The sequence below is a fragment of the Heterodontus francisci genome, chromosome 1 (assembly GCF_036365525.1).
Source record: "Heterodontus francisci isolate sHetFra1 chromosome 1, sHetFra1.hap1, whole genome shotgun sequence".
Classification (NCBI taxonomy): domain Eukaryota; kingdom Metazoa; phylum Chordata; class Chondrichthyes; order Heterodontiformes; family Heterodontidae; genus Heterodontus; species Heterodontus francisci.
In genome coordinates, this window is record NC_090371.1 from 7,542,243 (window position 1) to 7,555,327 (window position 13,085).

The 13,085-nt window shown below is 47.8% G+C and overlaps 1 protein-coding gene and 2 non-coding genes across 3 annotated transcripts; all 3 read left to right on the plus strand.

Moving 5' to 3' along the window:
- The first annotated feature begins 379 nt into the window (after window positions 1-379).
- Window positions 380-12,646, plus strand: nop56 (NOP56 ribonucleoprotein homolog). The gene is made up of 12 exons (XM_068028591.1): window positions 380-451; window positions 2,807-2,896; window positions 4,370-4,484; window positions 5,260-5,427; window positions 5,710-5,908; window positions 7,206-7,393; window positions 8,686-8,837; window positions 9,690-9,790; window positions 10,255-10,403; window positions 10,936-11,057; window positions 11,426-11,569; window positions 11,967-12,646. The coding sequence occupies exons 1-12, from the start codon at window positions 449-451 to the stop codon at window positions 12,165-12,167; spliced, it is 1,632 nt and encodes a 543-aa protein (XP_067884692.1). The 5' UTR covers window positions 380-448; the 3' UTR covers window positions 12,168-12,646.
- On the plus strand, window positions 6,891-7,029 carry LOC137377695 (small nucleolar RNA SNORA51). Its single transcript, XR_010976464.1, has one exon. It is a non-coding gene; the product is annotated as a small nucleolar RNA SNORA51 (small nucleolar RNA).
- LOC137377951 (small nucleolar RNA SNORD56) lies at window positions 10,463-10,535 on the plus strand. Its single transcript, XR_010976532.1, has one exon. It is a non-coding gene; the product is annotated as a small nucleolar RNA SNORD56 (small nucleolar RNA).
- Window positions 12,647-13,085: the final 439 nt, after the last annotated feature.

Genomic DNA, 13,085 nt, shown 5'->3' on the forward strand with positions numbered 1-13,085 from the left:
ACTGAGTTAATGGTTAGTTGTTTGCGGTTCACTGTGGTTACTGAGTTAATGGTTAGTTGTTGGTGGTTCACTGTGGTTACTGAGTTAATGGTTAGTTGTTGGTGGTTCACTGTGGTTACTGAGTTAATGGTTAGTTGTTCGCGGTTCACTGTGGTTACTGAGTTAGTTAATGGTTACTGAGTTAGTTAACGGTTACTGAGTTAGTTAACGGTTAGTTGTTAGCGGTTCACTCTGGTCAATTGTTAGTTACTGGCGAACTGTTTTAACGGTTTGATGGTTTTTGAAAAGATTCGGCGGGATCGAGAAGATCACGTGATCTGAAGCGCTCAGTTACCCCTGTGCTGATTGGCGGATCGGCAGCCAGTGAGAGCCGAGCTTGCTGAGAGGTGACGGTTATAAGAGGCTGCGTCACGTGGCCGGGCGTCCCAGTCATCGTCAAAGCGGCAGCATGGTGAGAGGGTCATGGGGAGCGGGCGGGGGAGAGTGAGAGGGAGAGGGAGGGTGAAGGGGGAAAGAGCTGCGGAGAGGGAGGGGCGGAGAAAGTGAGTCGCCCCTGCGCGCGGCCTGGGGCGGGGGACAAGGCCGGGGGAAGGGACACGGGGAGGGCCGCTCCCTCCGCGCCATCTCCCGCTGCTGTGCCTTAGGCCGCGGGTGATGCGCGGTCTGGGACCGGGGTCCGGCCACGTGGAGCGAGGCCCCAAGCTCCCTGTGTTAAAGCCGCGGTATCCGGCTGGATCGGGCCTGGTCCCTGGTAGGAAAACACCATCCCTGCTGCCAGTAAGGCATCGAGGGAGCTTTACTCTGTATCTAACCCTGTGCTGTACCTGTCCTGGGGAGTGTTTGATGGGGACAGTGTAGAGGGAGCTTTACTCTAATATAAAATAAAAACAAGAAACACTGGAACCACTCAGCTTTTCACAGATGCTGCCTGACCTGCTGAGTGATTCCAGCATTTCTTGTTTTTATTTCAGATTTCCAGCATCTGCAGTATTTTGCTTTTATTTTAGAGCTTTACTCTAACCCTGTTTTTTTTTTCCTCGTGCTGTACATTTCCTGGGAGTGTTTGATGTGACAGTGTAGAGGGAGCTTTACTCTATATCTAACCCTGTGCTGTACCTGATCTGGGGGTGTTTGGGATTTTAAGAGAATTTTGAAATTAAGGCATTGTGTGACTGGGAGCTAGTGTAAGTCAGTGAGCACAGGGGTGATCAGGGAATCCAGGTGATCAGGGACCAATCAGGCTTGGTGTGAGTTAGGACATGGGCAGCAGCGGTTTGGATCGCCTCTTCAGTTTAGAGGGTAGAATGGACGGCTGACCAGGCTTGAATTAGAATAGGCAAATCTAGGCATAACCAGCACGGATGAGGGTTTCAGCAGCAGATGATCGGAGACGTCGAGCAATGTTATGCGGATAGAAGCAGGCAGTCTTTGTCGTATGCTCATCTAAGATCATGGTTGTGAGCCGTCTGGTTCAGCCTCAGGCAGTTGTCAGGGAGAGGGATGGAATCAGTGTCTTGGGATGGAGACTGAAGACAATGACTTCACACTTCTCAAATTTTTAAATGGGTGTAATTTCTGCTCATCCAGTACTGGGTATCAAATAAACGGTCTGATAAATTACAGTGGAGGAGTTAAGAGCTGGTGGTGAGTTAGAACTAGGTGTCCTCAACACATATGAAAACTGACTGTCTTTTTGGATGATACTAAGGGAAGATTGTAGATCCTTGGGGGACGCCAGAGGTGACAGTGCCGGAGCAGGATCAAAAGCCATTGAAGGTGATTCTCTGGCTAGGACGAGGTAGATAAGAATGGGACCAGACTGTTGGCAACTTTGGTGTTACGTTTGAATCCCAAGATCAGCTTCCGACCACACGTTCACAGTATTACTAAAACCGCCTATTTCCACCTCCATGACATCACCCTACTCCACCCCTGCCTCAGCTGATCTGCAGCTGGATGATAGTGGGGAGGCGTTGGAGGAGGGTGATGTGCTCAGCTGAATCAAAGATAGAGAAGGACAAGGAGGAGTAGTTTACTGCTGTAGAGTTTCATTTGTTTTTGGTCCTGTGGACCTGATTGGGGGATTTAAGCATGGAATTCCAGGAAAGATGGGCACAGATTTGGAACGTAGCAACATATTCCAAGACTTTGGAGAGGAAAGTGAAGTTATAGATGGATCAGTAGTTTTGCAATGATGCTGGGGTCAAGGGTTGGCTAAAGGACAAAAGGGATGATGGTGTAAAGCAAATTGAGATGCTAAAGAAATGAGTCTAGAAGAGGTGTAAATAGGAAATAAAATCACATAACATCTGTTATCCCAATAAAATGGTAGCAGAGGTTACGGTCTGAAATTGTTGAACTCAATGTTGGATCTGGAAAACTGTCCAATGGAAAGATGAGATGCTGTTCCTCGAGTTTATGTTGAGAGTCATTGGAACAATATAGGAGGCTGAGGGTAGTGGGATTCTTTCTTTCTTCTTTGGCCTCCTTGTCTCGAGAGACGATGGGTAAGTGCCTGGAGGTGGTCAGTGGTGTGTGGAGCAGCGCCTGGAGTGGCTATAAAGGCCAATTCTAGAGTGACAGGGAGCAATGAATTAAAATAACAAGGAATTCCCTCCTAAACCTTTCCATCTGTCTATAACTCCCCTGTGACTAAATCTTTGGTAAACTCTTACCTCCCTGCCAATATATCCCAGGATCCATTATTTTGATTATGCCTCAGATGTTACATTAAAGATGTTGTGAGGGATTAGCATGGAATCGGCTGCAGGTATTGAGTGAACTGACCTTGTGTTCTCTTGTCCAGGTGCTGTTACATGTGCTGTTCGAGCATGCTGCCGGCTATGCATTGCTGGCAGTTAAAGAAGTTGAAGAGATTGGCCTACTTCTGCCTCAGGTGAGCTTGTGTGGCTGGGGAGTTTGTGTTAAGTCGAAGCTTCAATGCCTTTTGGCACCAACTTTCTCTGTTATTTTCTGAATTGCAGTGACTTTTTTGGATGAACACAGCAGTCATTCTGTGCTTGTGTGGGGTGATTGGCTGGATGCTTCCCCAGAACACAGGAAAAGCTCCTGCTATGTAAAGGTGCAAGATAGCTGGATACAGTATCTGCAACACGATACTGGACTGTCAGCCAGATGGTGCATTCAGCCCTGCTGTAGAGTTTTCACCCTTAGCCTTCTATGTAGCAGTGGAAGTTTACAGTATGTCTTTCTGTAAAGAGAAACAACAGCTTTGTACTGTCTTTGTTTGAAGGATCCCTGAAACCTCATTCTTTTAACATGCTGACAAGCTTGTGTAATTCTGGTAATATCTTGGCTCCGTTGTTAGCACTATTGAAATAAGACATGTAATGCTGAAAAATACTCGACAGGTCAGGCAGAATCTTTTTAAAAAAAATTAACTCCTGATAACGCAGCCCCCCACCCCTGCTGGCGTCATCAGAGCGCTCAAAACTTTCGTATATGCACAGGACAGGCACTTGCTGCCAGTATGATGGTGCGCATGTGCAACCTACTTCAGTACCTGGGTTGCCATGCCAGCACTAATTCGCGCTAGTCACTTCTGGCCTTGCCACTTTGTCTCTTTCATTTCCCTCCCGCTTCCAGTCCTGGTCCCCGCGATCGCAGCCTTTTTTCCCTGCACGGGAGAAGCCTGGAAGAGTGTGACAAGATAGGCAGGGGAGGGAGACGGAACAAAGGAGCAAGTAGCCGAGGGGGAAGAAGTGGCAAAGCCGCGGATTCTCCAACTTCCAACGTTTATATAAAAAAAAAATTTTTAATGCTCACTAGTTTAAAATTTGGGTTTGTGTCCTGCAATAATGGTCAATAAAATTCATCAAACAATCCATTGCGGGGACCAGAATTGGCCATTTTGTTCTCATTTTTGTGATGTATTGAGCAGCGCCATCTTTACTAGCAGCTGCCAGAGCGTCGCAGACAGTGAGGTTAAAGTGCATGAGGCTGCATTTGTGCATGTGCAAGTACTGTGCCACCTAGTGGCTGCGTTGTCAGCAAACAGCCAAAGAGGAAAAGTTAATGTTTCAGGTTGATGTCCTTCCCACACCAGAGCTTTAGGCATCCTGAGGACCTGATCAGATGATTTTAACCAATTTCCTTCTGCCAATTAGCCAAGCTGACAGTGCTAACCGCTGATAATCCTGAAAATGTGCCTGTGATCTGTCGGCATCTGACAGGGAGGCAAATTAATATTTGGATATTGGGTTGTGTTTGTGTGGAAGGGAGCTGCACTGTGTTCAATGCTGGCTACTTTCTTGGTCCCAGCCACTATTCTGGTGTGTGTCACAGCTCCTAGAATGGCTTTGTCCTAACAGCTGTTTGATGTGTGTCTGTCTGTCTGTTGCTGTTCCAGGTGGAGGCGAGTATACAGACCATTGGCAAGTTTAATAACGTTGTCAAACTAGTGGCATTTTCGCCATTTAAATCTGCTCAGAGTGCCCTGGAAAACATGAATGCTATTTCTGAAGGTGAGTGTACAGAGAAACCACTAATGAACACCTACTGTTGTAGTGCCTTAGTGTCCACTGGATGTTCTGGCCTGATTGTGTGCTGGGTCATGTGGTGACTCTTCAATTTGAGTGTTCCTGTGCCTGCTCTTGGGGCTGCTGAGTATGGTGAAGAGTCGGTACCCTGACCCCTTTCACAATGTTATGATGCGCACTATGTTGCTGGAAGAAATCCCCATCCCACCACACACCCGTAACACTGCCAGGTAGTCGCACTGTGTCGACAAGGCTGAGCCTGTTATGCTCTTAAATACTTTACTCAAACTCCAATTGAGACTTTGGAGGCAGTGTTCCCTCCATCTGAATGGGGATGGGTGGGGTGTTCCCTGGGGGTGGTGGGGGTAGTCTGGTTTTGAAGTGTTCTTTGTTGTGCGATGATGACTCATGTCAATCCACTGACCATTGTGAAATGAACTAATGGCGCTGAGGCAAAAACAAGAAATGCTGGATTCACTCAGCAGGTCTGGCAGCATCTGTGGAAAGAGAAGCAGAGTTAACGTTTCGGGTCAGTGACCCTTCTTCCGAAGAAGGGTCACTGACCCGAAACGTTAACTCTGCTTCTCTTTCCACAGATGCTGCCAGACCTGCTGAGTGAATCCAGCATTTCTTGTTTTTGTTTCAGATTTCCAGCATCCGCAGTATTTTGCTTTTATTATAATGGCGCTGAGGACTGGAGATTGGGTTGCATCAGTATCCAAGGCTTCTTTCAGACCACTAACTGTTGGCTATGTCCCAGGTATTGTTCACGAGGAAATGAGGCTCCTTCTGGAGACTAACATGCCTGCTTCCAGCAAGAAAAGGAAAGTGATCTTGGGGGTGGCGGATCCGAAAATCGGAGCAGCAATCCAAGAGGAATCTGGCATCCAGTGTCAGACTGGAGGGGTGGTAGCAGAAATCCTTCGAGGTAAGAAAGGGACTAGTGAGCAGACTGGGACTGAAGTTGTGTTAACTTGGGATTTTGGCATGAACTGTGGGAGTGGGTTACACATGATTGTGCTTGTGGGCTAGTGAGGGTGCCTCTGATTTCTGGGTAGGTGTGTTTTGGGACGTTAGAAGTCTATCTTGCTGAAAAATGCACTGTTGATTGAGATTTCTGCATGCTCATCCCCCTCATGTTGGATGCTGTGGGGGAACATCCCTCCTGCCCCTCCTTGGTATATTGATGGACTCTTTTGTTCTGGTCTAGGCGTGCGGCTTCACTTCCACTCCCTGGTGCAGGGTCTGACTGCGCTTTCTGCTGCCAAAGCCCAGCTGGGTCTGGGGCACAGCTACTCACGGGCTAAGGTGAAGTTCAATGTGAACCGAGCAGACAATATGATCATCCAGTCCATCAGCCTGTTGGACCAGCTGGACAAGGATGTCAACACGTTCTCCATGAGAGTCAGGTAAACTGTGGCCAGACAGGCTCAGCTGTTGGGGTTGGTGTCGGTACTGTTGCTCTTTGATATATAATGCTGCGTTTGCTGTCAGTGCAACCACTAGGTGGCACATGCACAAACGCAGCCTCTTCCACTGAAGTGTCACATTCAGGCAGCTGCCAGGATTAAAGATGACGCTGCTCAATTATCACAAACAAATTCAACCTGAAAATCATCTCAATAGCTGCCATCGCCACCTCCATCCCACCCCAACAATCTCTCGCTCCCTCCTGCCATTGCACTTCTCTTTGCCACTCCCTCCTGTGCCCATCTTCTCTCTCCTGCCTTCCCCTAGCCACTCGCTCCAGCCTTGCTGCTCTCGCCTCCTGTCGTTCGATTTCCCCACTTACGCACCCCCAGAAGATAGCTCCAGGCCGCCTCACTCCCGTTCAGTCGTTCTCTGTCGCGCCAACGCAGAAGCAAAGCGGGCCGTGAGAGGTGATGGGGCCAAATAGAAGTGAGTGGCTGGGAGGAGGGAAGCAGCGTGGTCTGGTACTAGTGGTTTTGGGGGGGGGGGGGGAGCGGGTTGGCAAGGAGTGGGAAACAATCGGCCTAGGCGGGGAGAGGAGGCCAGTGGGGCGGGAGGAAGTAACTGAGTGGGGGGAGGCAGCGGGGTGAAGCAGGGATGGTGGGAGGGAGCGGGGTACTGTTCGGGTGAATGGAGATGGCTGTTGAGGGTTGAGGACGTCATTGTGCAGTGATATCATGCATACATTCATATTGGAGGCGCAAGTGTTTGCATGCATTGATGACATCTCAATCGCTCGGCATTGTCAGCAGTCACTTGGATATGATCATAAAATGGTGTAATGACCACAACATCAAAAGTGTGGTCAATGTGGAGCAACATGGAGGGGAGAACTTTGGAAAAACCGACTAGAGAAAAATTAAACAGTTGAGTCTTGTCTCCATTCAGCGTCCTGAATCCATGTCTGTAATGTGTGACCAGGGCCTCCCTGTACTTGTCACAGTCAGTGCCTTCCCTCAGCACTAACTGTATAGAAGGAGGAGGCAGAGTACAATTCCCTGTTACACCACAGCCCTGCTCCTCCTGTGGCTCAGGCTGTATTGTTGGCAGGGAGACAGCTATTAGTTAACTATGGCCTTGGAGGGGGCTATGTGCTGTGCATTGTTGGTCATGATTTGATAAGGTAGGGTACGGTTTAACCAACAGATTGAGTGTTGGTCTGTTAATCTGTCTCAGCCACTCTTATTGAGAGCTGTATCTCAGTAGCAGCTATAACCTGTCTTCCCTTCTCTCCAGAGAGTGGTATGGGTACCACTTCCCAGAGCTCATTAAGATCGTTGCTGAGAATTACACTTACTGTCGGCTGACGAAACTAATTGGAAACCGCAAGGAGCTATCTGAGGAGAGTTTGGAGGCCCTGGAAGAGATTGTAATGGACAGTGCCAAAGCCCAGGCTATCCTGGATGCATCACGCAGCTCCATGGGTTAGTCTGGCATTTCTAGCTGGAAGTTTTATTACCGTTATTGCATTGCAGAGTTCCAGCTTTGGTGTGTGACTTGCAGAGTTTAGATTGTCGGGAGTGAGAGACACGTTGTGATGATATGTTATGTTATAATCTGTCAATCCTCTGATGTACTGTGAGGAAGATCCATATTCTGAGCGTGTTCTCTCTAACCCTGGTCATGAGCTATTAGAAAGTGGCAGGCAGAGCCCATTCTCCCCTTTGATCAGACTCATCCTCCCAGTGCAGGTCATTCTCCCAGCCGTTCCTGGAAATGTAAGTACAGAGCCAGCTGCATAAACTGGAGTAGGCCTTTTGGCCCTTAAAGTCTGCTGCACTCTTCAGTAAGATCATGGCTGATCTTCTACCTTAACTCCCCTTTGCCATACTATCCCCCTATCCGATAGTATCAAAAATCTGTTATCTATCTTGAATATAGTCATTGACTGAGCATCCACAGTGCTCTGGGATAGACAATTCCAAAGGTTTGCAACCCTCAAGAGTATTCCATCCACACTCTTGACTTGTGCCTTTTAGATGGTGGACAGGCTTTGGGGAGACAGGACATAAGTTACTTGATGCAGGATTCCTAGCCTCTGACCTGCTGTTGTAGTCACGGTATTTATATGGCTACTCCATTTCAGGTTCTGGTCAGTGATAACCCTCAGTATGTTAATGGGAGATTCAGCGATGGTAATGACATTGAATGTCAAGGGGAGATGGTCATTGCCTGGCACTTGTGTGGCCTGAATGTCACTTGCCACTTACCCCCAAGCCTGGATATTGTCCAGGTATTTCTGCAACTGGACAGGGCTGCTTTAGTATCAGCTTAATGACCACAAGCATCTTCCTTTTGTGCTAGGTATGACTCCCAACTAGTGGAGAATTTTCCCCTTGATTCCCATTGACTTTAGTTTGGCTAGAGCTCCTTGATGCCATACTCAGTCAAATGCTGCCTTGATATCCAGGGCAATCTTGCACCTTGCCTCGAGTTCAGCTTTTCCTTTTAGTCCATGTTTGGACCAAGGCTATGATGAGGTCAGGAGCTGAGTGGCCCTAGCAGAACCCAGACTGAGCGTCACTGAGCAGGTTATTGCTAACATACCATTTTCCTTCCTAATTGCTTATACCTGCATGTTAACTTGTGTGATTTGTGTATAAGAGCACTGTGATCCTGCTGAATTTATTATTTTGTTTATTTCCATACACTGAGAGCTGTGTCAGGCTCACCCACATCTACATAACAAACTGAATTATGTGTCTTGCTCTGACAGGTATGGATATCTCCCCTATTGATCTTATTAACATTGAGAGCTTCTCGAACAGAGTGGTGTCTCTGGCTGAATACAGGACAACCCTGCAGGAATACCTGCGCTCAAAGATGAGCCAGGTGGCACCCAATTTAGCTGTTCTTATTGGGGAGGTGGTAAGTGTTTGTCCTGTTACCCTAGTCTGCGGGGAACTTGGTAGAAATTAGGCAACTGACAGCCTCTCAGTCTGCCCCCTGCCTCTGAATCTTGTACCATTTTTTGGGGAGGGAGAGGTGAACGTTGTTGTTTTTGTACGTTAACAAAGTGTTCACATCCATTCGTCGTATACAGTATAGCTGCAGTCTGGGCAGTACAGTTCCAGCTCTGGTGTGTAACTTTAGATTGTCGGGAGTGAGACACGTTGTGATGATATGTTCTAATCTGTCAATCCTCTGACACACTGTGAGGAAGATCCATGTTCTGAGCGTGTTCTCTCTAACCCTGGTCATGTGCAGGTGGAGCCCATACTCCCAGATATTTAAGTACAGATATAGCTACATATTGTCTGCTGTACTATTTAAAATGCGAATGTTAAGTGCCCCTGGGTATTTGGAAATAGTTACAAAGTCTGTTTACTGTGTTTGTGTGTCCTGCTGGTTTTGCTTATAAAAGCTTTTCCATCAATGAAAATACAGAAAACAAGCCCCACACGCGCGGGCGCGTAGATGCCTACTGAACGTGCCTCCATTTTGAAGATGGGGAAGATCTGCAGCCAGATTTCATCTGGAAAATCATCTCTAGCCCCCTAGTGCAGCACTCTGCCCTGTATGCCAGATTCAGATAAACTTCGCATGCCATCCCAGCTGAGGGCACTTGGCAGCTGGTGTGGTTCTGTATCCTGGCCCTGGCTGCTGTTTCCGACAGCCCTGAAGCCTGGTGGCATCTGGTAAGCGGAGGCAGGGTGTAGGTCATTCCTTTCTATGTAAACTTGTGGTAATTCCTGAACCTGTTCTGTATTCCTCCTTCAGGTGGGTGCCCGTCTCATCTCCCACGCAGGCAGTCTGACAAATTTGGCAAAGTACCCAGCCTCGACTGTGCAGATCCTGGGTGCAGAAAAGGCTTTGTTCAGGTATAGCTGCTGGGTGGCTGCGGTGATGGCAGGTTACTGGGAGTCTGTTTGATGCGCTGCGGATGCATTTGCAGACATTGAGTGATAACCAACCCAGATTCTGAGCAGCCACTGTTTTACCTCGTATCGATGCTTGTACTAATGTCTAGCATTTAAGGGGTGCGGGTTGGAGCTGGATCCCCTGCGTTAGGTATTTACCAAGTTTTCTATGAGTGGTTTTTATTTTAGTTAGTAACTGATTAAAATGGGGATCATTGGTGGAGACTTAAGCATATGCTGTTGATCTTTATCCGTTTTTGGGGATGTGGGTGTTGCTGGCTAGGCCAGCATTTATTGTCCATCAGTAATTGCCTTTGAGATGGTGGTGAGTCAAGCTAATGTAAAACAGACTTCTGTCAGGCTGCATGTGATGGGGCGGGGGGGGGGGGAGTGCACTTTTAATTTTGAACCTTAACTGTTTGCAGAGCTCTAAAATCCAAAGGAAACACCCCAAAGTACGGCCTGATCTTCCACTCAACCTTCATAGGCAGAGCCGCTGCAAAGAACAAAGGCAGGATTTCTCGTTACTTGGCCAACAAGTGCACAATAGCATCGAGGATTGACTGTTTCTCAGGTGAGGGGTGGGCTGGGTTTAGTGGGATGTTCAGGATTCTGTTCCAGCTGGCAAGGCAGTTGCAGTGATGTTTCAGTATTTTTCGTCAACCGCATTTCACCCCGTGAATGTTGACAGCTTTCTTCTGAGCACTGCCTGTCGGAGGGAGTAACGCCTTTGTTCCTGCTCCCTGCCTGTCCTGCTGTGGGGGAGACCAGTGCTGATTCCAACCCAGACACCTGAGTCAATGATGCTGCACATCATGGTTTGTGCTTCATCTGCTTTGGGTTTTTACTTTGTTCAATTCTACTGTGATGCTTTCTCAAACGTTTTTAATTCTTGATGTGGGTGATACTGCAAACCCTGGTTGTTGAGCCCATTGGTGTGGAATTTTGGCATTGAGTGGGGAATGTGTTGCTCCGTAGGGTTTTGGACTTGGGTTGGGGGTAGCAATATGGAGAGTATGTTGACCATCTTGTGTCAACAGGGTTTATTTGTTTCCAATGACCAGTTACCCATGGGTCCCTCAATTCTGTCTAATTGTCCTTTTCAGAAATACCCACCAGCGTATTTGGAGGCAAATTGCGAGACCAGGTTGAAGAACGGTTGGCATTCTACGAGACTGGCGAGGCACCACGCAAAAATAGCGATGTTATGAAGGAGGCTGCTTCTGAGGTGGGAGCTCGTTTTCAGTGACCTAGGATCAGTGAGGTTGGAATGAAAGTTTAATCATTTATAGCAGTGCAGCTGAGTGGCTTACTGAGCCATTGCAATGGGACTGGAGTCAGACAGACCTGGTAGGACAGCAGGTTTCCTTCTCTAAAGGACATTCATAAACCAGTTGAGTTTTGCCAACAATCGGACAAGTTAGTGTGGAATTTAATTTAATGAAGCTGGTCCAGTAGGATCTATCTGTTAAATGACAGCCCAGCCCAGTCCTGACGGTGAAGGGGAGGGAGGATGCCAAGTGTTTTTTGCCAGGCAAAATAAAGTTTTCCTGTGGAGTGGCTCAAACTGAGCAGTGTTTGTTTGTTTCTTTGCAGGCGGCAGAAGTGACAGCGCAATTGAAGAGAAAGATGGAAAAGAAGGAGAAGAGGAGGAAGAAGAGAGAGAAGAGAAAGTTGGAGGCCCTGGCTGCTGAGGAGGAGGAGCAGCTGCCTGGAAAGCGAGCAAGAATACAGAGTGAGGTGAGGGGAAGAGTGTGCATGTCTTTGGGCTGATGGCCTCTGGTAACCGACTCTAAAGGCCTGCTACCCGACCCGAACCCATCGGGACTCGACATGTTGGGTTCGGGTCGGGCCCATCTTCCGGATCTGGCTTTCAGGGTCAGGTAAGTTCTCTGCTGGTAAGTATTGAGATTTTAAAAACTCACCTGAGCTGGGAGTCCAGGACGGAACTAAGTCTGCGCAGTGAGAGTGATGTCACTATGACATCACATGCACTGGAGGTTCCGAGTCCGAAGGTAAGTAAAGGGATGGTCGGAGGGGGCATGGGTCCACTGTAGTTTGGTTGGGTTCGGGTCGGGTTCTTTTCCCTGACATAAGCAGGCTTTTAACCCAGTCTCTGAATCTCTCATTTGTGTAGGAGAACGAAGATGTGGAAGTTGAAGTGAAGAAGAAGAAGAAGAAGAAAAAGGATGAGGAGGAACTGGATGTCAACAGTGTGTCAAATGGGGTTCAGGAAACACCTGTCCAGAAGAGGAGAAAGCAGCAGCTTGAGGCTGAGGAAACAGAGACCCCTGTGTCAGACAAGAAGAAGAAAAAGAAAAAAGCCAAATCTGACTAGGAGAGGCTAGTACTACCTTCTACGTGTGGACTGTTAACTTGTCAGGCAGACTGGAATGTCTGTCTGCTGGTCAGAGAATGACTATTTTTTTTACAAATGGTTTATTTCGCTTGGTCTGCAGTTGTGTGAGCTTCCTATTGCATAGGTGCTGAGGCCTCTCATGCCAGGCAGGCAGGGGTCTCTGGCACTCATATCCAAGTTTGCTCCCACTTTGTGCTGTTTGAGCAAGTGCCTTCAGTGCAGTCAGTATGTAATCCAGAGTGATTGAATTAGCTGGTCAGTACCAAGAAAGGGACATCAGCTTCAGGCCAGTGTCAGTGACTGACTTCACCCTCCAATAAGCTCTGACAAATACCACTGGCCTGAAATCCATGTCCTGTTTTGCCTCTTGCTTGTGCTGGGCTGGTAAAGCTGAAAATCAGTAATCTGTCCAACTTGTAGTTTGTAAATATGTACAGTTAATAAAATCCAATACTGTACACTGGGTTTTTTCATTGAATTGTAGACCCGAATCTTACAGGGGTCAGCATCTCTTAAACTGAAGCAAAGGATGATGGGTTCTGGGGTTGATCCAGAATAAACACAAGGGGCCAAATGACTTCATATCTCTTTAAACAAAGATTGAACAAAACAGCACAGGAACAGGCCATTCAGCCCTCCAAGCCTGCCTAAACTAAAACCTTCTACACTTCTGGGGTCCGTATCCCTCTATTCCCATCCTATTCATGTATTTGTCAAGATGCCTCTTAAATGCCTCTATGGTACCTGCTTCCACCACCTCCCCCGGCAACAAGTTCCAGGTACTCACCACCCTCTGTAAAGAACTTGCCTCGCACATCCCCTCTGAGCTTTGACCCTCTCACCTTAAACCTATGTCCCCTAGTAACTGACTCTTCCACCCTGGGAAAAAGCTTCTGA

Coding starts and splice junctions, on each gene's coding strand:
- nop56 (XM_068028591.1), top strand. Junction 2,897..4,369: donor TTGGCCTACTTCTGCCTCAG/GTGAGCTTGTGT, acceptor TTGCTGTTCCAG/GTGGAGGCGAGTATACAGAC. Junction 8,838..9,689: donor CTGTTCTTATTGGGGAGGTG/GTAAGTGTTTGT, acceptor TTCCTCCTTCAG/GTGGGTGCCCGTCTCATCTC.